The 24,595-nt window shown below is 56.0% G+C and overlaps 1 protein-coding gene across 5 annotated transcripts in view; it reads left to right on the forward strand.

The window, feature by feature from the left end:
* Positions 1-8,089: 8,089 nt before the first annotated feature.
* The window catches only part of SPEG (striated muscle enriched protein kinase), a 56,538-nt gene continuing 40,032 nt past the window's right edge, over positions 8,090-24,595 (forward strand). Inside the window, exons 1-6 of one of the 5 annotated variants that reach the window (XM_033427033.2) lie at positions 15,282-15,368; positions 16,325-16,841; positions 17,289-17,323; positions 17,922-18,011; positions 18,094-18,430; positions 21,539-22,839. In XM_033427033.2, coding sequence (XP_033282924.1) covers positions 16,834-16,841; positions 17,289-17,323; positions 17,922-18,011; positions 18,094-18,430; positions 21,539-22,839 — 1,771 coding nt within the window. In that variant the 5' untranslated portion in view covers positions 15,282-15,368; positions 16,325-16,833. Of the gene's footprint in view, positions 8,605-15,281; positions 15,369-16,324; positions 16,842-17,288; positions 17,324-17,921; positions 18,012-18,093; positions 18,431-21,538; positions 22,840-24,595 lie in introns of those variants that run through there. The other 4 variants (XM_033427018.2, XM_049712240.1, XM_049712237.1 and 1 more) reach the window with 4 other exon arrangements.

The raw sequence follows: 24,595 nt of genomic DNA on the forward strand, positions 1-24,595 counted from the left end.
GCATGGCCTCTGCTGTCTTGGCTGCCAGGTCTCCTCTGGGGAACCCCAGGGCCCCGTCGCACCACCTCATGAGATGGACTGTGTGCTGCCTTCCTGCCCAGCTAGACTGTCCCCCGGGGCCTGTCACCCCTTCTGTCCCCAGAGCCTTCCAGCCTTGCTGTATGTGTGTAGCATATGGGGGAGGGGGCTGGGCAGGGGGCTTTGGTTGGGGAATCACAGATACCTCTCCTTAGGCCCCAGTTCCAGGACTGACCCCACAGACTGGCTCTGAAGTAGGGCTCCCCCGGTCCCTTTCCTAAAGAAACTTACACTTTCTTCCCACTAAACCTGCATCTTTTAAGCTCAAAGCCAGATTCAGGAAAAATAACAATGTTAAGAAAAATAGAAAGCTCTATCTTGTTCTTGGAGAAGAAGACTCGATACTCTAAAGATGTGATGTCAAGTCATCCTATGTTAATTTATAATTTCAATGCAATACAATCTCAATTAAAATACCAAAGGGAAATATGGGGAGAATTTGGGAAGATGGGAGGGGAAGGTAGGACATATTAAAAAAAAAGGAAATCATGGAGTGAAACGTTAACACAGGTACGTTAAAGGTTTCTGTGGGGAAACCTTAATTATTCAATATAGGGCGTGGGGGCATTTGGGTAGCCCTGGGCGAGAGCAGGAGTGAAAGCTGTCTGTCTTTTCACTGCTTCCAAAAAATAACTTCCAGGTGGACAGAGATTTAGGAAGCTTGATGGATCCACGTAGGTCTCAGCCTTCCAGCCACTCCTCAGATTTAAGGGGTTACACTTTAGAGGTGGGAAGAGGGTAGAGATCACAAACGTGATAAATTCGGACAGTCTGTAGGTGAAATAACTCTAATGGGGTTTTCCTCTTAAAGTCCCTGGTGTGCCATTCCTAACTGGCTTTTTCCAGAAGCTTCCAAAGCCTTTCTGGTGGGACTTTCTCCCCCTCCTTGGATGTGGCCTTGGCTCACGAGTTGCCAGGCTCCCCCTCTAGCTTGTGTGGTCCCTCCCTCCAGGAAGGACCCCTTCTTTGACGTATGCTATCCTTCACCTTGCCCTGGGAGCATCTGGGGCTATACCCCATGTCCACACCCTCTGTCACTGGTGATTAAGGTCCCTTTCTTTCCCCCCCAATTCTCCAACGGAGTGAGCCCTGCAGGCCCCAGAATGCCCCCAATCAACTGGTGGTGGAACCCCAAATGAAATTAGAAGTAGCATTTTCTGTGTCTGCACAGTGGGATCAAGGAGGAGGGACGGGTGAGGGGCTTCTTAACCTCGAGCTTGTTGGGGATGCTGGAATCAGAGCTAGTCTCTCTGTGAGAGAAACACCTGGGTGAGGTGGGCCCGAGTGGATAAGTGGTGGTGTGTGTGTATCTGTGAGTAATCTCCGGAGCCTCTCACTTCTTTCTTCTTTCCCCTGAATGAGTTCCATGCACTCACCTACCCCACAAAGGATAAAGGGACACAGAGGTCAGAGAAGGTCTTAGAGTCATCCCTGCCTTCCCATAAAAGGCTTAGGTGCAGGGACTTCGCTGGTGGCGCAGTGGATAAGAATCCGCCTGCCAATGCAGGGGACAACTAAACCCGTGAGCCACAACTACTGAAGCCCGTGTGCCTAGAGCCTGTGCTCTGCAACAAGAGAAGCCACCGCAAGGAGAAGCCTGCGCACCACAAAGAAGAGTAGCCCCGGCTCGCCACATCTAGAGAAAGCCCACGTGCAGCAACAAAGACCCAACGCAGCCAAACATAAATAAAATTAAATCTTAAAAAAAAAAAAAAAAAAAAAGCTTATGTGCAGACTGGTCACTAAGAAGGAGAGAGTGTAGGACTTTTAGACTCTCAGATCCAGACCTCAGAGTCCCCCAAGCAATGACCTCTACAATGTGGAAATCCCCTCCCCAGCCTTGTCCCACACCTTGATGAGCAGTCCTCAGGCTCTGCTTGAATGTCTCTGGGTCCGAGAACACAGTGCCTCCTCGGTAGCCCCTTCTAGCTGGGACAGCTCTGAAGGTCAGAAAGTCCTTCCTTCTCGGCACACATCTGCCCCTGTGACGGCTATCCACCTGTCCTCAGAGAAGAGGGGAGGCTCAGGTGAAAGCATTCTCTGAGCAGAGCCTTCCTGGGACTGGAGAGTCTGGAGATTCTAAGCCCTCTGCTTTGTCTTTCTCCTTAGGAGCTGAGCAGTGACCCAGGAATCTAGGGCAGAGGAGACTGATGTGGGGCTCCCAGAGAATGGACAAAAATAAACCAAAAAGGATCTGGGTCTCATGTGGTCATACGCATACACCCAGACCTTCAGTGTGCCCTCACCCCGTGCCCACACATGCACCCCATCACGGCCGTGACAAAACCTCTCCCTGCTCCTTGGGACACTGGCATCTCCTCCTTCAAGGCTCTGCAACCACCAGGTGTTCATTCACCCTTGGCATTGCTGGGTTTTACCTCCTTCAGCCATGAGTCACGGGGGAAGGGGAAGGGAGTTAGAAGGTCAAAGTACTGGTGCTCCAGTGGGAGCATATGAGGTGGGGTTGAGCCCTCGGTCCTGTCTTCTGCTCCTCTGTACCCTACCCACAGCACCTCTGGACCTTCTGCCCTCCTGAGCCTAACCAGAAGACAGTGGGGTGTGTGATTAACCAGAAATCATGCAGTTGGAAGTATTTTATTTTCATTTTTTTTTTTTTTTTTTTTTGAGGTATGCAGGGTTCTCACTGTTGTGGCCTCTCCCGTCGCGGAGCACAGGCTCCGGACGCACAGGCTCAGCGGCCATGGCTCATGGGCCTAGCTGCTCCGCGGCATGCGGGATCTTCCCGGACCGGGGCACGAACCTGTGTCCCCTGCATCGGCAGGTGGACTCTCAACCACTGCGCCACCAGGGAAGCCCTATTTTTACTTTTGAATACAAGCAACAAAAGGTTTAATGCGGCATGATGTTTGTTTAATTGTAGAGTACAACCGTATAAATAGAGAGTAACAGATGAGGTCTTAATATGTGTTTGATTCAGCATTTTTTGAGCATATAGACTGTTTTCTAAAGTACTGTGGAGGAAAGTTAAGCTAAATAAAATACACCCTGCCCTCTAGCAGCTCAGAGTGAAATAGGTAATACAGTTCTTATGGAACAGAACCCAGTTGTTACACGTGTTGTTAAAAAAATGTGAAACTCCATGAGAAAAGCAAATAAAAATGCAATACCAGCATGATTATTTTTAAATCTGTAATCAGAATATTGCAAACTCTTCTTAGAAAATCTAGGAAATACAAAATTTATTAAAAGAAAACCAAAATCACTCTACTCAGAGATTAAAAAAAAGAAAAAAAAGACCGAATACTGAGAAATGAGAGGGCTCAGGGAGCGCTAACCAGCTTCGCACTGGACCGGTGGGACCAGTTCCAGACCAACTCAGGCCCCACTTGAGGAGGTGGAGTGGGAAGGATTGTGGAGGCAAACAGGTCCCTAAGCCAAGAACCGAGGTGTCAGTGGGTACTCTCCTACCCTGTCTGTCCACTCTGGCTACCCTGCCACCCCTCTCCCTGGAGACAAATCATTCCACCCATTCACCGCCTCCCTCATTCCTCCTCTGACCACAAGCCTGACCAGGGCACACATGCAAATATATCATAGACCTTTAATTCGACACCTAAAATGTCAGCTACCCAAGGGCAAGATTTTCATTCATTTTATTCACTTCTACATTCCTGGTGCCTGGAAAAGGGCTTGGTCCATAGAAGGTGCCCATCAAATATTTAAATACTTGTTGAGTGACTACCCACTGGGCCCTTTTATTTACTTTTCTCTAAATTAAGTATTTATCAGAAAGGCTGATGGTCTCCACTTCATTCACTGATTCAACAAACAGTGTGCTTTTACCATGTGCCAAGCACATGGTGCATCATTGTGACTTGGAGGAAACTCCCCACGGCCCAGAGAGGTGGGGTGAGCTGCCAAGGTCACACAGCGTATCATTGGCAGAGGAGTACTGGGGCCCCTGCTCCTTGGCCTCCAGAGCGCGGATTTCTTTCCATGACACCACAGGCTTGTGATTGCAAGGCAGGGCAGACTGGCAGTACACACCAGCTCGGTGCCAGGCCACAGGGCACTGTGGGGCCATTCTGAGGGACATATGAGCTCCTTGCAGCCAGCTGCTCTGGGTGAGGGCCCTGGTTAGGGCCTGAGGGCTTCCCGTGTCACAGCTAGTTCAGGCTCCTCCAGGAGAGGGCGTCCGCGCCTTGCAAGGGCCTGTACCCTCCCTACCCACACACTCCTGCCCACACTTCAGTGAATGCCGCCATTATGGACATTCAAACAGAAGATGCACAAGCCATGTTCCAGGCTCTGTGCCAGGCCCTTTTAAATAGTTAATATTCATTTTAATATTTAATATACTAATTTAAAGCCATCACAACAATCTACGTCAGATCATGTAATTCCTTGGCTCACAAAATCCTCTGAGATGACTTCTATTTTCACTAGGAATAAAAAAGCCATGGCCAGGCTTCCCTGGTGGCACAGTGGTTAAGACTCCGCCTGCCAATGCAGGGGACACGGGTTCGAGCCCTGGTCCGGGAAGATCCCACATGCCGCGGAGCAACTAAGCCCATGAGCCACAACTACTGAGCCTGTGCTCTAGAGCCCGCGAGCCACAACTACTGAGCCTGCAAGCCACAACTACTGAAGCCCGCATGCCAAGAGAAGCCACCTTAATGAGAGGCCTGCGCACCGTAAGGAAGAGTAGCCCCTGCTCGTTGCAACTAAAAAGAAAGCCCGCGTGCAGCAATGAAGACCCAATGCAGACATAAATAAATAAATCAATTTATTAAAAAAAAAAAGAAAAAGCCATGGCCTACAAGATTCTAGGTTATCTGACCTCTGCTGCTTGTCCGACCTCTTGTCCCTCTAGTCTCCCCGCTCACTCCCTCCAGCCCCGCTGGCCTCCTGGCTCTTCCGGAGCCCACAGGGCCTATCCCACCTCTGTCTGAAGCAGTCTTGCCCAGACTTCTACCCCGTTTGCCTCCCTACCCCTTCAAGATTGGCTCAACTGCTCCTAGCCAGGCCAATTCCCATCATCACCCTGTTTGAAAGTGCAAGTCCCCCACTACACTCCCATCTCCCTTATCTTGCTCCATTTTCCCACAATACTCATATTCTTCTAATGATCTCTATCATTTCTTTATTTCTTTATAGTTGTCTCCTTCCTCGAATATAAACAACATTGGGGCAGGAACCCTCGTCTGTTTTGTTTGCTGCTATTTCCCTAGTGGCTAGCACAGTGCCAGGCACACAGTAGGAACTCAAAAATGTTTGTTGAATGAATGAGTAAACCCTGAGTTGGGCTACCCCCAATTTATAGATGAGGAAGCTGAGGCTTAGAGATGTTAGGTGACTTGATCAAGACCATACAGTTCATTTATTCAACCAACCAGCCAACCAGCCAACATTTATTTGCAGACCACCTACTGTTTTCCATGCAAATTTTTGAGGCACTGTGGCAGGAAGTTTTGGATTATTGGTTTTTAAAAACAGTCTTGAATCCTTTGGTCTTGGTGTTCCATCTGCTTACAATGTCTTCCCCCACATTTTTACTTTTTAGAATTCAATTTACATTTAAGAATTCAATTCAGCATCAGTGGTTGCCTGGGTTGGCGGAGGGGGCGAGGTTGATTACAAAGGGGATGCTCCAGCCAATCTTTAGGGTGATGAGACTGTCCTGTACGGTCCTGGGGTAGCAGATGCACAGTTGTCTGCATATGTCAGAACCAGGAGACCTGCACATCACAAAGAGTAAAAGCTTTAATGTATGTAAACTAAAACCAAAGATTTTATTCCTCCAGGCTCTTGGTCCCTGTAGGCATAATTCAGTATTTAAATTGTTTCTTCTCTGCCCTCTCCGTGCACACACAGACACAAGCACACTTTGACTTGGGCCTCCCAGAATGACGGGGTGGGGGGCGTGGGGGGTGAATAAGTACCTTTTTCCATCTAATGACTCCCGGCTCCCCCTTTGACTCCCCCCTACCTTTCCCAGGCTTCATCCCTCAGGGCTCAAGGTCAGGCCTGGGTCTCTCACCTAAACATTTTTTAACTTTTTATTTTGTGATAATTGTATATTCACATGCAGTTATGTGAACTAGAAACAATACAAAGGGACTTCCCTGGTGGCCCAGTGATTAAGGCTCCGTGCTCCCAATGCAGGGGGCCCAGGTTCGATCCCTGGTCAGGGAACTAGATCCCACATGACGCAACAAAGAGATCGTATGCTACAACTAAAAGATCCCACATGCTGCAACTAAAAGATCCCACATGCTGCAACTAAGGCCTGGCGCAGCCAAATAAAAAAATAAATAAATATTTTTTTAAAACCCCAATACAGAGAGATCCTGTATATCTTTCACCTGTTTTCCCCCAATGGTAACATCTATAGTACAATATCACAACCAGGAAATTGCCATTGATATAGCCCACCTTCTTCAGGTTTTACCAGTTTGCGCACTCAGTGTGTGTGTGTGTGTGTGTGTGAACACGTGCATTTAGTCCTGTGCAATTTTACTGCATGTGTAGATTCATATGACTACCACCAGTCAAGATACAGACTGTCTCATCACAAAAGTCTCACTTAGACTTTTAAAAGCAGTAATGTCCTATCTTTTTTTTTTTTTTTCGTGGTACACGGGCCTCTCACTGTTGTGGCCTCTCCCGTTGTGGAGCACAGGCTCCAGACGCGCAGGCTCAGTGGCCATGGCTCATGGGCCCAGCCGCTCCGCGGCATGTGGGATCTTCCCAGACCGGGGCATGAACCCGTGTCCCCTGCATTGGCAGGCAGACTCTCAACCACTGCGCCACCAGGGAAGCCCTTTTTTTTTTTTGTAATGTCCTATCTTGATGTTTCTCAAGGTACAACTCTTAGATGCATCAGAGTCACTGGGCTACTGATGTACCAATTCCTGAGCCCTCCCAGCACCCCATGTTGAACCTGCACCTCTGGGAGTGGAGCCTGGAAATCTGTATTTTTAACAGAGGCCATATTTTGAGAACCATGGGTCTAACTGCCTTCCACATCTCCCATCTCAAATCCACCCTCCACAACTGTGGCTGCTAGAGGGATCCTTGTAAAACACAGCTCTGACCACATTAGCCTACTGTTTAACGCCCTGCCGTGGCCCCCATCAGCCATCAGGATAGAGACCTTAGCAAGCAAAGGTCCTCTTATCAGGCCCCACCTCTCACCTCCACTCACCTCACCCCACTGCGGTTCAATCCCTCCAAACTCCTCTGATTCTTTTCTTGGCTTCGCCGTGGGGCTTGCGGGATCTTAGTCCCCCAACTAGGGTTCGAACTCCGCGCCCTCGGAAATGAAACCGCCGAGTCCTAACCACTGGACCGCCAGGGAAGTCCCCAAAGTCCTCCGATCCTTGGCACACGTCATCTACTTTCATCATGCTCTGATTTTGGTCACGCGGTTCCCTCTGCCTGGAACATCCTCCCCACTCTTCTCTGCCTGCTGCAACTCTATACAACTACCCATTTTTTACAAATGAGGACTTGGAGGTTGAGAGAGGTTTGATGTCACCCAGTAAGTAAGGGCAGGGAGCCAGTCCACCTGACTCCCTGCTCCAGGTCTTACTGTTCACCACGGCTGTCCTGGAGGCTGGGGGAGGCCACTGGTCCCTCTTCCCCAGGGTCTGCTCACCTCCACTTGGGCCTGCCTGCCCATCTGCCTCTCAGAAGTCTCACCCAGGACCTCCTCTCCCTCTCCCCCAGCCGCGTGGGGCTGGGAATCAGGGGCCTGAGAGGAGGGAGGAAGGGAAATGGGAATGAGCCCAAGGGTAACCCGAATCCATGAGTGGGTGGCTGGAGGGGGTGGGGCACACCACGGGAGGGGGCTTGGAACACGTCCTCGGGCACCCCGTTAAGCCAAGGCGGGCGATGGGGGCTCCTAGAGGGGGAGAAGGAGCAGAGTGGAGTCCAAATCCCCTCCTCTGCTGCCCCCTCCCTCCACAGCTCCCTCGGCAACCCGAGCCGGGGGGCCTAAAAATAGCCCCCGAGGCGCAACCGCGGCCGCCCTGGTGACCTTCTGGGTAGCACAGGCCGAAGGCGGGCGGGCAGCAGGAAGGCAGGGCGCCGGTTCCCCAGGACTCATCTCCCAGGGCAACATCCCCCGGGTGGCCCAGTGGCCGTCTGGTTCCAGCGTCCCCCCAGCCCAACTCGCAGAGACCATGCAGAAAACCCGGGGCACGCGAGGCGAGGACGCGGGCACGAGGGCACCCCCCAGCCCTGGGGTGCCCCCGAAGAGGGCCAAAGTGGGGGCCGGCGGAGGGGCGGGGGCCGGGGCGCCAGTCTTCCTGCGGCCCCTGAAGGACGCGGCGGTGTCTGCGGGCAGCGACGTGCAGCTCCGGGTGGTGGTGAGCGGGACGCCCCAGCCCAGCCTCAGCTGGTTCCGGGATGGGCAGCTCCTGCCCGCGCCGGCCCCTGAGCCCAGCTGCCTGTGGCTGCGGAGCTGCGGGGCGCGGGATGCCGGAGTGTACAGCTGCAGGGCGCAGAACCAGCGGGGCCAGGCCTCCTGCGAGGCTGTTCTCACAGTGCTGCAGGTCGGAGGTAATGGGGAGGTGGGGGCCAAGCCTGGCAGGGAGGGCCGCCCACAGGTAGAGAAGGGGTACCTGGGCCACACCGGGGAGGTACCTGTTCATCCAGCCTTCTTCTCGCATTTCTGGCTTCTCAGCTGTGCTGACCCAGGAGTGCCCATCAAGAGAAACGTGCAGGGAAAGGGGTGTCAAGGTAGAGAGGCTCCCCACAGAAGGTCAGAGGTTAAGGGTCAGCATTTGGTAAGCAAAGCCTGAGCCCTACCCAGGCGTTTCTGGGAATTCCATAGTGGGAACCCTCCTAGTTTCCCTGTAGAGGGAGGCTTCCTGGGAAAATGGTTTTCATCGGCTCTGATAATTTAGACTGGAGACTCCTAATCAGCCTCTTACAGGGGCGCGCATGTCTGAAGGATGAGGCCAGCTCCCCTGGTGTGCTGCGATGTTGAGGGGATGGGTTAGAACCCCTCACAGTCCACTGCTAGGGCAGGCTGGGGTGGTCAGCACCAGGCCGGTTGGAGGAGGCCAGTGGGTGGACAAGTACGAACAGGGTGCAGAGCATCAGGGAGTAGAGCTAGGGCTGGGGGCTCCTAGGCATGTATGGAGGTGAGTGCTTGAAAATCCACATGCAAGCACGCCCGTGTGCATGTGCGTGTGCACGTACAGGCTGTGCGGGGGTCTGGTGGTACCAGCAGTTGAGAGGTTTGTGGAGTTGGTATAGAAAGTGCATGGGCCATGTGTGTCTGAAGTTCAGAGGGCATGGAAGGGGGATGCTTAGGCCAGTGTTGGGGCCCCAGCCTGTGTGTGTGAAGGGGTGGATTATGCCCGCATTCCGGGCCAGAAGGGGAGGGGTACAAGACTTGGCCTGGTGCTCAGGGTCCTGCTGGGACAGATGTGGATGCAGGCCAGGGCGGAATCTCCTTGGGTCAGTGTTTGGGCTTCCTTTTTGACTTCCTCAGCCCCAAGCCAGTTCTTCTCTAGGCTGAAGACATAGCCTCAGCAGACTGAGTCTTAAGAAATAGAATGCTGGGCTTCCCTGGTGGCGCAGTTGTTGAGAGTCCGCCTGCCGATGCAGGGGACACGGGTTCGTGCCCCGGTCCGGGAAGATCCCACGTACCGCAAAGCGGCTGGGCCCGTGAGCCATGGCCACTGAGCCTGCGCGTCCAGAGCCTGTGCCCCGCAACGGGAGAGGCCACAACAGTGAGAGGCCCATGTGCCGCAAAAAAAAAAAAAAAAAGAAAGAAAGAAAGAAACAGAATTCTGAGGAAGTAGGCTGCAGCTGGAGGAGATGGCAAAGAGCTTGGGGTCACTGAGTCTGTCCTGGATATTTTCAAGAGGGAATTCTCATTCCAGCTGGGTAGTGTCATATAGGGTACATCCTTGGGGGCTTAGGGGGAGGCATACCATGCCACCCGGGTTACAGTGGGACTTGGGGGCTCTAGCATCCTGAAGGAACTCAGAAGCTGGAGGGAAAAGAAGGCCGCAGGGTGCAGCTGTGTCAGGAGCTGGAGCAGGGGTTCAGCCTCCCTCTGTCAGCATCTCCACTGTCTCTCTGGCCCCGCCCTGCCCACCTTCCTCTTCAATGACACAGAGGGCCAAGGCTGGTTCCTCTTGGCTGCCTTCGCACCTGGCCAGGTAAAGGCTTTCCTTGCACCCTTCTGGGGTCAGGGGCTGGGGCCCATCCTGGCAGAGCTCTGAGCTGGGGAAGGATTGGACTCCTTGGGGGTCTTTGCTCTGATACCCTCGGCGGCAAAGGGGACTGAAAATAGAACATAAATAAAGGCACAATAGATAGATTGATGAGAATACAACTTGGAGGAAAGAGATATTGGGCAGAGAGAGGAAGCGCTGAGAAGGAGCTTGGTGTCATAATGTTTGTTTAGAGTCAGAAAGGACCACAGAGAACCGCAGGTGCAAAGGCTGCCTTTTACAGGTGAGGACACTGTGGTCCAGAGCAGAGGGAGAGGCCATCACTAGCTAACTAGCTGAAAGACGAACAGCTAGTTATGTCCATCCCAGAACTCAGAACCCAGTCCTTTTGGCTTGGGCTCTGGGGGCATGTTACCTCTTAAGTTCTGGAGGGAGGAGAGAGAAAAGGGAAGGGGAGCTGTCCATTGTATGGAGGGTAGCCCAGCCCTGGCCTTTCTGAAGATGAGAGGCTCCTAGCCTGTTCTTGTCCCCCAAAGTGGGGAGAGTGACATCATGCTAGATCTCCCCAAACCCTCTGTAATCCGGGTGGCATGGTCGGCAGAGCTGAGCCCTGGCTGGGCATACCTAGCCAGAGGCCGGGAGGACGGTCTCCAGGCTGCTGTGGCAGAACAGCATGTTTGAAAGGCTGGGGTGAGGAAAAGACCCTGGGTGCTGGGGGACTGGATTGGGGGCCTTTTGCCAGTCATGTTAAAACAAGAAGAGAGTTGGGCTGCAGCAAGTCACATTTGAGAACTTTTTCATGCTGGTAAAATCTTTGCCCCAAGAGCAGGTTTATAATTATGATTAATTGGTAATAATTCTTAGTAGTATTGATAATTCGTAATAATACGAATAGCTACTATGCCGCTGTGTGGTAGGCAATATGCTATTGTATCCTTTGATATATCATTTAAGTCCCACAGCAACCCTAGGGAAACTGAGGCCCAGAGGGATTAAATGAAGCATCTTGGTTGTACTGATAGGAGGTGGCAAGGCAGGGATGGAAGCCTGGGTCTGTCCCACTGCAAAGAACCACATGCTTAACTACTATGCCCCTCCAACATGATTGGCAAGGGAGGGGCTTTGCTTTGGTGATGTTGGGGGACTGACTGGGTGAGTCTGTCTTCCTCTTCTTCCTATTGCCCGCCCTCCACCAGTCCCTGCCTAGTGACAGGTCCTGGTCAAGGTCAGTTGGGCAGGCAGCTCAGCATTGCTCAGACTTACTCATGGAAAACTTTCTTGGTTGGGATCAACAGCAGGAGGACTTCAGGGTTCTCAAGGAAGTCCAGCCAAGACCTGGCTACAGAGGGAAGAAGGCTGTATCCTGGCTGGGATTGCTGTCTGGCTCGGCAAGACAGGGTGAAGCTAAGGTTCCTGGCGCTCCTGAAGCCTGAGATGTTAGCTCAGGGATAGAGGGATGTTGGCACGGCTGGGGGAGGCTGGGGCCTTGAGGAGACAAGAGGGCTGCAGGCAGGAGAGTCTGGAGGATGGGAAACAGGAGGGTGGGATTTGGGGTGCAGAAATGAGGAAAGACCATAAATAGTGAAGACGGCAGAGATGCAGGATACTTGCAGAATATGTCACATGTGTAAAGCACCCTATCTCATTTTGGTATTTAAACTTCTAAGCTTCAGGTTACTGTTATGACCATTATATGTAGAAGAAAACTGGGGTTCAAAGAGGGAATTTACCCCGGGTCACATGGCTAGTGAGCTGGCAGGACCAGATCTGAAAGCTGGGTCTCTGGGTCTAGGTCCACAGTGCCTGTCCTCAGAAAGAGAAGTGTGGGAAGACTGAGGCAGGGATCTGTCATCCTGACCATCCTTCTGTCAATATCCCCAAAGCCATCTTCTGCCTCAGTCTCCAAGATAGGCAGGCATGCTTCTCTCTCAAAACATCAGGCTCCCACTTGCATGGGCTAAGGAGCCATGTGCCAATCAAGTAACCAGAGCAAGCGCCGCCATTAAAGCTTGGGGCATGTGTGACCAGAGCAGGAGGCCTGCACTGAAGGATGGGGGGTGAGGAGGAGAGAGCACAGCCGAGGGAGGGCCCAAGCTGACGATGCTCACCGTGTTTGGCAGTTGGAAGTCTCATAGCCAGGGCCTGGGAGACCCTGGTGCCAATCAGAAGGGTCAGAGGTCAACAGATGGTAGTGAACCACGCAGGGGACTTGAAGGCATGGAGAGGAGAGATTAGAGAGAAGGAGAGAAGGCCAATTAGCAAAGGAAAGGTGGTGAATACACCAGGAACTGCATGCGGGTAGATTGTGCAGTGTCATCTTTTTCACCTACAGTGTGGAATGTCCGGATGAAAAGCCAGGAGGAAACTAGTATGGAGTTGGGAACGGGTATTTACAGTGGCCCCCTTCATTCATGCCAAGCCCTAATTAGGGAGAGAGGAGGGGCCAGACAGAGAGCCGTGAGGAGTCCTGGGAGGGAAGAAAGGGAAGAACAGAGAGCGCATGAAGTTAGCCAAAGCCCGTGCAGGAGAACTTTCCTGAAGCTAAGGCAGGCCCTCCCAGGAAGATGCCGAGTGGAAAGCAAGATCGTCACTTCTCCAGTTTCTGGAAAAGGGTCTGCGTCAGAACAGAGGAGGAAGGCTGGAGAATGAGCTGCTCCGGGAAGATTTACAGTCCCCATCCCCCCATCCCCATCCTGTCCACCGGCAGCTCTGTCGTCCCTTCCCATGTGTATTGAGTGCCCACCGTGTGCCAGTCACTGTGCTAGGTGCTTGAGATTTATAAGTGGGGGGGCGGGAGGGGGAAGACCAAAATTCTTGTCCTCCTAGAGATGACATTCTAGGGAGGGGACACAGCTTATATGCAATAAACAATAAATATGTGAAAATGATATAGTATGTCAGAAATACAGAGCTGGGTAAGCAGGAGGAAGGAAGGGAGAAGACCGAAGCAAGGCAGGAGAGAGAGGGGAGTGGGGGTCTGGCTCAGAGGAGGGTCTGTGTGAGAGATGAGGCACGGCATGACGACGGGTTTTCTCTGGTTAAGGAGAAATGCTGGCGGGGCAGAAGTTGGAAGTCTGGTTTGGGGAAATGGCGGGGGAGCCCAGCTGCCCAGCCTTGGAGGGAAATGGGACATTCTGGGGCCAGCTGGGGCCCCGAGAGCATGCCCCAGGCTGGCCTATGTCGGTGAGCAGTGCAGGCCCAGAGCAAGAACCCAGAATCTCATGGGCCTCTCCTCGGCCCAGCTGTCCCGTCACTCACGCCTGCTGCCCATTGGTTATTTTTGCTATGGAATGTGCCAGCCCCTCGGATTCTCCTGGGCAACAGGGGCTCAAGTTACTCCCTCTCCTCACTCAGCTCTCCCATCTGTGAGTGGGTGTGTTTGGGGGTGGGCAGGGAAAGCGCCTGTGTGAGTCCAGGGTCCTCTGGTTGCAACTGATGTGGACATGCACATGTACCCTCTCATTGCACGTCCTGTGCGTGTGTCTGTAGGCGCAACCTCTGCTTCTGGGGGTCTGGGAAACAGGACCACCTGTAGGCACTGAGATTGTACAAGACATGACCTAAAACTTTAAAGGGCCACAAACTCAAATAACTTCAGGAGCCAAGTAGAAACTGAAAAGGAGCGAGCTGCAGTTGTCAGCAGCTGAATTTGAGCGTGTTTGCCGTGCAAAATATTGGGCAGGCTGAACAAAACTCATCAGTTGGCTCTGTATTTATTTTGGACCCATGCTTTAAAGAAAAAAAGTTAGGCGTCCCACTGACCAATCAGCACATGAGGCTTTATGGGACAGTGGTCAGTAACTCAGTCACAGTGCCTGGGTTAGAATCCTGGTCTCCCAGTTACCGGCTCTGTGACCTTGGGCAAGTAACTTCTCTGTGCCTCCGTGCACAGATTAAATGAGTTTATTTATATCAAGTGCCTAGGACATTGCTCAGTACATACTAAGCATGCTGTCAGCATTAATGATGATGACTTAGTAGTCACATCTCAGAAACCAGATTGGCATTACTTGTGCAGGCTGGGGTGGGAATTTGGATCTGGGGACCCATGGAGGCACAGAACCTGTGTGGCTTTGGCTAAGTGATAGGACTTCTCTGAGCCTTAGTCACTTACCAGTTAAATGGAGTCAGTTACATGTTCATAAGGGTTTCAAGCTCACCGTCTTGTTGTCAATAAGGTAACGTTTATAAAGTGCCTGGCATTTAATAAATGCTTAAGAAACTTAGTTATAATGATTGTTGGGGCGGGTAGTTTTGTGTAGGCAACATATGCATGGTACCAAATAAGAGGAGGACAAAGAAAATTTGGTGAGTGTGCTCACCTGTGAATGAGAAGGTGGGTTATATGTGTGAATAATAGGAGCATCTCTGGGCACCTTAGCTCGTGTGTGTGTGTGTGTGTGTGTGTGTGTGTGCGCGCGCCAAGATGCACAAAGTACCTATCATCACGGAACTCGAGGGCCCTCTCTGGCTTTCCAAAGCAGCCTGGGGGGGTTCGCATTCTGGGTACATGTCACTACGAGGATCCTTGCCCTGTGTATGATCTGAGCGCCCCCGCCCGGCGCCACTGCCCTGCGGCGTGTTGGGTACTGCCTAGAAAGGCGGACGCGTGCGCATGTTTGTGGAGTGAGCCAGTGGAGATGCGGCTGACCTTCCGGAGCAGCCCCGCGGGAGGCGGGTGGGGGTGGTGTGGACGCCGCGTTGGGCGGCCAATGAGAGAGTGGCCCGAACTCTCCTAGGGGCCACTGCACCCCTTTCTGTGCCTCAGTTTCCCCAAGTGCCGATGCGGGGCGGGGGGGCCGCGAGTCAGGTGATCGTCGCCCCAGGGGACGCAGGGGAGCAGGCGAGGGAAGGGGCGTCCGGTGGGGGGGGTGCGGGCTGGCGGGGGAAGGGCCGGCTCCGGCCGCCGCCGCCGCCGCCGCCGCTGCCGCCTTCCCCCCGTCTGGGCTCCCGCGGCCCCGAGGCTCCTTCCGCCACCGGCGCCGGCCCCCGCCCGCTCCCTGCCTGCTCCCCGCCTCGCCCCCGGCCCCGCCTCCGACTCCGCCCCGCCCCCGCCCGTCCCCTCCTCGCCCGGCCGCCGGCCCGGCCCCCTCCCCCGCCATGAAGAAGCTGTGGGTGAAGAAGCGTTTCCAGGTGAGGGCTCTGGGGGCGGGCGGCGCAGGGAGGGGGCAGGAAGGGCTGGGCGCCCCGGAGGGAGGGCGGGTCGCCGCGGCCGGCCCCGGGGAGGGGGCGCCGGAGCCGCGCCTGCCCAACCCCGGTCCCCGGGGCCGCGGGCCGGGCGCGCTCCGGGGGGCTCCCCAGCCTGCGTCAGGCCCCTCCCATCGCCCAAGCGCAGACCCCTTCAGCGCCCGCGACCCCCGCGACCACCGGGGAGGCCCCCGCAGCAGCCCTCGGCGTGGAGCGCCCACGGGCTTCTGTGCCGCCTCTCGTCTCTGTCCAACCCCTGGCCCCCGCCTGGCTCTCCCCAGCCCCCAACTCCGGAGCCTTCCATCTTCCGGTGCTCCTGAAAGCACCGCGCAGGGATCTGCGCTGAGCTCAATGCATTCCCCAAACCCTGCCCCGTCCTCCGCGGACCCGGGCCTCCTTTCTGCTTTCGTGAGGCTCCGGCCCTTTGGGAGATCTTGCCCTCTGCCCCTTCATCACCCTCCCTTGCCCTCTTGACACCTATCCCAGATGTCTGTCCTTGCCCCAGCAGGAATCTGTGTCCTGGTCCCTCCATCTCTCAGTCATCCAAGCATGTTCCCCCCACCCACCTCAGTCTCTTCCTTCACATCAGTCAGCCTCTGTCTCTGGGAGGTGTCGCTCAGGTCCCCAGTCCTCTGTCCAGCCTTTGGCCCTTAGTCCTCTCTCCTTCCTCCCCGCTCCTCCCCAGAGGCATGCTGGAGCTCCAGCCGGGAGGGCTGACAGGCAAGGAAGAGTGGAGACATTCCATACGGGGGAAGCTAGCTGCCCGGGGTCTCTTCCACTTCCCCCACCCACATTGGCCCCTGGAATGACTTTCTGTTTGATATAGAGGTTTGGACAAGACGTATAGGGAGGTCAGGAGCAAGCCTTCCCCTCAACAACTCATTCTGGCTTTTCTCTTTCAGAAAACCGGCCACTCCCGCCGGGCCTTTGGCCGACTCACCCATGGTGCGTGGACCATGAGCTGCCTGCTGTAACCCATGAGCACTCCTCCTCTCGGTTCATGTCCCTTCATGAGGCACCCAGGCCTTGAAGATGGCCCATGAGATGTGGGACCCCCCACATGCCCACACTCACCCACTCACCCAAGAAGGCCCCTTGCAGCTGAGAGAGGGCCTAGCAATGGGGGTGAGGGGTTAGCTGGCACACCCCATCATGGGCCTGGGCTTACTGTTCTCCATCTGTGGGCCCTGTGGGGATGAGTTCAGTGCCATGCTCCTATAACCAGTACACGGCTCCTGCTTGTCGTGGCACCCGGGGAGAAACTGAGGCACAGAACCTGATAGAATTTGGGGAAGTTAAAAAATGTGCCCAGGAAACTTTGCTCCTAGCCTGACTACATTTCTGAGGACCATTCAGCAGTAGAAGAGAGAGATCGGGAAGAGGGTGTCTGTCACATCATGATGCAGAACAGATGGGGAGGTTGGTTTGAAAGGAGAGGTCACATGCAGATGCACAATGCAGATATTGTAATAGAGGGTGGGCCTGACCCTTAATGGGGGGCCTGGGTCTGTGGCTGGGCCGAGCACAAGTAGGTGTGTGTATGTGTGTCCATGTGTGTGTGTGTGGCCAGTGGGAGCACCAGTGAAAGTGCCAAGGATGCCAGGTCGCTTGGGTAGTTAGTCGAAGAATCCGCCGAAGCACATGGGCTCCCCAGTGCGGGGCCCCGTGGAGCCTGCAGGCAGTCAGTGGATGAGAGATGCTTTGCCCATCCCAGGTGTCTCCCTCCCCCCACTTCCATCCCAACAGGGCAGCTCTGGGCACTGGGTAGCCTCATGGCCCCTCTGTCCTGCCTGCCCACCGTGCCCTGCCCCACAAACCCTCTGATAACAGTCTGTCCATGTCTCTCTCCTGCTGCTCCTATGGAAGCGAAGTTTTCCGCTCCTGCAGAAAGCAAAGTTACGGTAGGAAACTGGCTCCTGCCCTAGCCCTCCACTTCCCCACTTCCCTGCGCGACCCCGGCCTCTCCTCACCCTGCCTCAGCTGCACCCTGATGTGTTCCGGCTGGTTTGGGGTGGAGGACAGGCTCGCCCTGCGGTTGGTCGAGTGCCCTGACAGTACGACTCTGAGGTGACTCCCCTTTGTTCCTGGGGTGCCAGGACCCAGAATTTAGAGCCTTGGAACCTAGGACCTTATTATTTGGGGGGCTGCACAGGAACTTAAGTTATCACTGGCAGGGGAGGAGGGAGAGGGGCTGCAGCCCGCAGTCCCCTAAGTGGCCGGGAGGGGGTACTGTAGGTAGCTTTGAGGGCACCACCAGGGAGGCAAGGGTGAGGAGCCAGGGCCCCAGAGATGGAGCCAGGGGACTGGCATGGGAGGGGTCACCCTGCGCCTCTCAGGATGGGCAGCGGGATGTGGGGAGAAAAGGGGGGGAGGAGATAGATGCTGGAAGCCCTGCTGGTGGCGATACGGAGCCTCCTGTGGGGGAGGCAGGAGGTGACAGAGGGAAGAGTTGGAGTCGGAGGGAGGGAGCCCTGCCCACACAGACCCCTTCTGCTCCAGACTCGGAGACGGGCGAGGATGACATCAGCGACGTGCAGGGGACCCAGCGCCTGGAGCTTCGGGATGACGGGGCCTTCAGCACCCCAACGGGTGAGCTCTCTGGGGCGCTCACAGAGCCGGCAGGCGGCCTTCCCACAAGAGGTGCCTCGCTTCACTGTGCTCCTTTCTCTAGGCGGCTCCGACACCCTGGTGGGCACCTCCCTGGACACACCCCCGACCTCCGTGACAGGCACCTCAGAGGAGCAAGTGAGCTGGTGGGGCAGCGGGCAGACGGTCCTGGAACAGGAAGCGGGCAGCAGGGGTGGCACCCGCCGCCACCTGGGCAGCCCAAGGCAAGCACAGGCAACCGGGGCCGGGCCACGGCACCTGGGGGTGGAGCCGCTGGTACGGGCGTCTCGAGCTAATCTGGTGGGCGCAAGCTGGGGGTCAGAGGATAGCCTTTCGGTGGCCAGTGACCTGTACGGCAGCGCATTCAGCCTGTACAGAGGACGGGCGCTCTCGATCCACGTGTAAGTAATGGCCTCACCTGGGCCCGCACTGTCCCACCTTACCATGCCATCCTGCACTGCCCCTCACTGCTCGTCAGCCTCCACCCCCCCATCCCCTGCACCATCCATCCCTCTGTGCACTTCTCCACCCCCCCCCACCCCGACTGCTTCCACTCCTGGCCCCAGCCACCCACTCTTGTCTTCCCACACGGCTCCATCCTCCTCCTGTGCCGTCACCACCCACACCCTCCTGCTGCCACCTGTCCTGGCTCACTGTGCCATCTCCATGGTCTCGTGGACCCCTCTCTGCCTTCCTCGTCTCCTTCAAAATCTCCACTCTCCTGGGGGCCCTCTCCTGCCTCGCCCATTCAGGCTCCAGTTGTCCCCAGGATCCCCCCCCACCAGGGGCCCCCTCCGTGCCTGCTGTCTCAGCAGCTGCTGCCTTTTCATCTCTCTGCACATTCCTGTTCCCATGTGGGCCTTTTTCTGGGAGGAACTGAACCTTTCCGCACGGCAGCTCCCGGGAGAGCAGGAGGGAGCAAAAGAACACAACCAGGAGACAGAAGCGAGCGAGGCGGTCAGGGGGTAGTTGGGGCCAGGGGCCTGGGAAAGCAGGGGGATGTGAGGTGCGTGGAAGGCAGGGGGCTGGGGCAGGGAGGAATGGCGGCGATGGCGGGGGCCTAGGGTGGAGGCAGAGGGCTGGAGTGATGGAGGTGGCGGCATGTGAGGATCTTGCGGGAGACGCCCAAGGGTGGGGTTGAAGGTTGTCCTGGTAGGCGGGCGGTGAGGAGCAGAGGTGTTGAAGGCATTGCAGCCATTTTTGGAGATTTGAGGCCGGCAGATACAGGAGGGAGTGCTATGGTAGAAGAGGGGAGTGGCTGATGAGAGAGGTATTAGGGGGCATTTGGGGAGCCGATGGGGGGCCTGATTCGTGATGGATATGGGTGTGGGGGGGAGGTACCATCACGGAGGAGAAAGAAGGGGCCTGGTGGGGGGAGGCGTCTGTGAGAGTGGCTGAGCTTGCTAGTGGTAGGCAGGGGAGAGGTCTCGGGCAGGCGCAGGGGAGGCGCCCTTGCTTTATCTGGTTGGCGTTAGCCAGGCACTCCCGTGCCCTGGACTTGCCTTTTCCTTCCCTGCCTTTCTTTGCCAGGCCCCAGCCTGAGCCTGGAGTTGCTATGGCAACTTCGGAGGAACCCATTTCCTTAGTGATATCTGTGGTACAGAGGCTGGCCTAGAGCTCGAAACTGCCGGCAACAGGCCTCCTCTGCTGTCCCCAATTTCTCTCCATGCCTCACCCAGTTCCCAGAGGCCATTCCTCAGGGACTGTGTTGTCCCTCCCCCAGAGTAGACTCTGCCTCCCTGTAGGTGGCTGGCTGAGGTTCTGCTCCCTAGGGCACTCTGGATTGCATCCCCGCCCCCCATCAGAGGTGAGGTCTGCAGTGTAGGTGGCTGACCCGGGTAGTTTAAAACACTCGGCCATCCCTAGAACTTCTGCTCTTGGCCAGTACCGTACTATTTCTCCTCCCTTCTGTGCTGCCAAAATCCCATTTTGCAGGGAACAAGGGCTCAGAAGCCAGACTACCTGGGTTTCAACCTAGCACCAACCATTTACTAGCTGTGTCACCTAAGTAAGGCACCTCACCTCTTTAAGCCTGTTTCTTCATCTGTAAATGGAGATAATAACAGTCCTGTCGCAAAGGACTGTTGTGAGGATTAAATGACTCAGTGCATTTTAAGCATTCAGTACATGCCTGACACATGATAAGTACTCAGGGAGCCACTTCATAAGTTTTTTTGTTTGTTTGTTTTGTAAATTTATTTATTTATTTTTGGCTGCGTTGGGTCTTCGTTGCTGCACACGGGCTTTCTCTAGTTGGCGGCGAGTGGGGGCTAGTCATCCTTGCGGTGCGCGGGCTTCTCACTGTGGTGGCTTCTCTTGTTGCGGAGCACGGGCTCTAGGTGCGCGGGCTTCAGTAGTTGCGACTCGCAGGCTCTACAGCACAGGCTCAGTAGTTGTGGCGCACAGGCTTAGTTGCTCTGTGGCATGTGGGATCTTCCTGGACCAGGGCTCGAACCCGTGCCCCCTGCATTGGCAGGTGGATTCTTAACCACTGCGCCACCAGGGAAGTCCCCATAAGTTTTCCTTAAGCTGTCTCTTATGTGTTAGGTATGACGCTAATATCTCAGATTCCTTTTCTTGCTAATTTCTATGCTTGATGTGCCCCTAAGAGTCCAGATGGGGGAAACTGAAGCCCAGCTCTTGGGCATCAAAGCTCTGCAGGTGAGAGGGGCACTCTGGGCTGACCAGCTCCTTCCCTCCTCCTCTTCTCCCACACCCACTGTTCAGGGCCACGCAATAGTTATTCGGGAGCTGAGTTATTCCGGAGCATACCCCTCCGGCGACTTTCTGTGTTTCTTAGGGGGGTTTCCAAGGGCTCAAGGTAACTTTCCCAGGGACAGGACAGAGTCAAAGCCCTGTACTGGGGGCAGATTTATCAAAGGGAACAGGAACCTGGGTTTCCCACTCCAGGGACCCCAACTGCCTGCCACCTGCTGTTGGCACTGCTGAGGGGCTCAGGTCTGAGGAGGTGCTAGGCAATCTCAGGGATAAGGGCATTGCTCCTGGAAAGCTTATGCCTGTTCTTCCAGGGGCTCGGTGAAGGGGGTATGTCCTGCTGAGGATGGGCAGGGCTGTGGGGGCCAGCTGGGGGCAGGAATGAGTGGGAGGCTGCATTCCTGAGGGGGCCCCTCCCCATCCAGCCCTCCTGCCTTCCCTCACCCACTTCATCCTTCGGGTCCTAAGCCTCATTCTTTTCTCTCCCACCACTCAGTTCTGTTTCTGCTGTTTCCCAGCTTCTGGGGCTGGGGGGAGGGGGCTGGCCAGAGCCCCTGGGACTGAGTCTGTACCTGGACCCAGCCACCAGCCCAATCTTCCGGTGCCAGAGCTGCCAGCCTCTCCCCAGCACCTGCTCTGGCTGTGCCTTCCTCTTGGGGGGGCGGGGAGGAGGGGCTGGCCCATGTCACCCCCAAGCCTTCCCAGCATGCCCACCACCCGATTCCTGTCACGACCTGAAGGTCTAGGAGGGGAGGCCCCTGAATCTTCTGCCCCTCTTCGTCTTGGTCCTGCAGCAGTCTCCCTCAGAGCGGATTGCACAGGGAGGAGCCTGACCTTCAGCCTCAGCCCGCCAGCGAAGCCCCCAGTCGCCCGGCCCTCCCGCCTCCCTCCAAATCCGCGCTGCTGCGCCCACCGTCCCCTCGGGTGGGTAAGCGGCCCCCACCGGGACCCGGAGCCCAGCCCCCAGGCCCCCCGCAACCACCCCACCGGCGCACCCGGGAGCCGGTGCCGCCCGAGGACGCCACCGCCGAAGAGAAGCGAGGGAAAAAGTCCAAGTCTTCGGGGCCCTCGCTAGCGGGCACAGCGGAGTCCCGGCCCCAGACGCCCCTGAGCGAGGCCTCGGGCCGCCAGTCGGCGCTGGGCCGCTCGCCGAGGCTAGTGCGCGCCGGCTCCCGCATCCTGGACAAGCTGCAGTTCTTCGAGGAGCGCCGGCGCAGCCTGGAGCGCAGCGACTCACCGCCGGCGCCCCTGCGGCCCTGGGTGCCCCTGCGCAAGGCCCGCTCGCTAGAGCAGCCCAAGTCCGAGGGCGGCGGGCCGTGGGGCACGCCCGGGGCCTCGCAGGAGGAGCTGCGAGCGCCGGCGGGCAGCGTGGCCGAGCAGCGACGCCTGTTCCGGCAGAAGGCAGCCTCCCTGGACGAGCGCACGCGGCAGCGCAGCCAGGCCTCTGACGTCGAGCTGCGCCTCGCCCAGGAGCTGGGCCGCATCCGCCGCTCCGCGTCGCGGGAGGAGCTGGTGCGCTCGCACAAGTCCCTGCGCGCCACGTTGCAGCGCGCTCCGTCCCCTCGAGAGCCCGGCGAGCCGCCACTCTTCTCCCAGCCCTCCATCCCCAAGACCCCGCGGGCCTTGAGCCCCGCCGCCGCCCAGCCACCCCCTCCCAGTGTCGCGGGGAAGCCCGGAGATGAGCCAGGGAGGCCCCGGAGCCGCGGGCCAGCGGGCAGGACGGAGCCGGGGGAAGGCCCGCAGCAGGAGGTTAAGCGCCGGGACCAGTTCCCGCTGACCCGGGGCAGAGCCATCCAGGAGTGCCGGAGCCCCGTGCCGTCACCGGCCGCCGATCTCCCCGAGACCAGGACGAAAGCGCCCCCGGGTCGGAAGCGGGAGCCCCCGCCACAGGCCGTGCGCTTCCTGCCCTGGGCCACGCCGGGCCAGGAGGGCGCTGCTGTGCCCCAGACCTTGGAGAAGAACAGGGCGGGGCCTGAGGCCGAGAAGAGGCTGCGCAGAGGGCCGGAGGAGGACGGCCCTTGGGGGGCCTGGGACCGCCGAGGGGCCCGCAGTCAGGGCAGAGGTCGCCGGGCCCGGCCCACCTCGCCTGAGCTCGGTAAGGCCTCGGGGAGGGTAGAAGAGGTGCTGAGACCTGGGTGGAAGCGTGTCTGGGAAGAGCGAGGCTGCTAGGCAGCTGCAAGGCTGCGGTGTCCCAGGGTAGGCATGGACCCAGGTTCGAGTTTGAATGAAGGATTGTGAAGGCCCCTTGTGTATAACCTGCCCGCTGGTGAGGCAGTGGGAGAGTGTTTTGTTGGAGGCTGGGCGGAGCCGAGGTGTGAGTAGAGACCTGGTGCCCAGTGTTTGCTATAGGCCCCCTGAGTCCAGTGGCCTGCTGGCCCTAACGGTGGACCTAATGGTGGGGGGAGGTACTGTGGGAACCTAAGGAGCCCCTCCACCCCCCACCCCTCTGTGGGGGAAGAGACAGAAGCCCGTCTCAATAAATAATTGGTCATGTCCCTATTACAGGTGAGCTTTGGGCCAACCAGTTCTCAATATTTACCTTCCCATCCCGGCACCATCTCCTGACCCATCATAGCTGTTGAGATCTGACCCAGCCTGCCTTCTAGCCGCCTCCTCTCTCCCATCTTTGAGTCCCTGCGTGGCTGAGCTGACTGTGTGTTGTCTCTCAGTCTTCCCGTGGGTGGTGGCCAGTAGCCAGAATGCCCCTGCCGCCCCTAACTCTGCCTAACTGAACATCAACTTGGGGCCATTCCTGGAGCGAGACAGAGGAAGCCGTCCTTCGCTCGCTCCCACCTCAGCTGCTTTCTCAGGCCAGATACCTCCACCCCCTGCTCCTAGGACGCCCTGTCAGTGTCTCTTTCAGTGCCTATACCACCCCTGGTTGGTTTTTTTTTTAATCACGTTATTTTTCATTTTAGTATTACTGTCTCAAAATCTTTAGAGAGGATTAGGAATCTGTTCATGGTCCTGCTAGCCACCTAGTTGCATATCCACAGCCATGTCCCAGGCATTGTGTTAACTGGGCACTGAGGGGTGTTACTTTATTTTAATCTGTATGTTAGCTCTGCAAGATGTTGGGTGTTATTTATCAGCTCTATCTTATAGATGAAACTGAGGCACAGAGCTTATCTAATTTGCCCAAGGTTATGTAGCCAGAAAGCAGCATAATTGGGATCCTCTCTGTTCTTCTGGCTACATACGCTGTGCTTTAATCTAGCTTATAGAATGTCAGAATTAGAAAATACCCAAAGAAATCCACAACAGTGGAGTTTTATGATCTCTGTGTGTACAAGCTTCCCGTAAGCAGGGACTGTGTCTTATTTCCTGTCGTGTCCCTGGTACCTGTACAGAGTAAGCAGTAAGTGCAGTGTTACTGTTTGATGAATGAACACAATCTAAGCTGATCTTGGTGAGTCCTCTCAGATGGCTACCGGAAGCACCTGCCACTCCCTCTTTTGAATCCAGTGGCATCACTAGTTTGATAGTTCATCACGTGTTGCCCTGTGACACTATCATTGCTCAAGTCTTGGTTTGCTGTTGGTTTGTCTTCTGTCTGTTTGGAAGCTCGTGAAGTCTTGTGCCCCTGAGAGCACCTTACACAGGGCCTGATCTGCCATCCCTGATGACTGATTTGTGTAAAGACATACACAGCACAGTCCCTGTCGTCCTCCAGAAACCAGCACTCTAACTGTGGCTGAAATTGAGCAGCCAAACCACTGTAGAGTCCAGGCCGCCCTGTCCCGTTTAAGAACTCCCTTCTGTCTTCCTTTCTTTCCTGTCTCAGGACATTCAGGAGAGAGACCCTTTGTTCCCTAACCCTTGCCTTCTAGAAGCCCCTCTCCCTGCGTTTG

This window comes from Orcinus orca, chromosome 7 (assembly GCF_937001465.1).
Source record: "Orcinus orca chromosome 7, mOrcOrc1.1, whole genome shotgun sequence".
NCBI lineage: Eukaryota > Metazoa > Chordata > Mammalia > Artiodactyla > Delphinidae > Orcinus > Orcinus orca.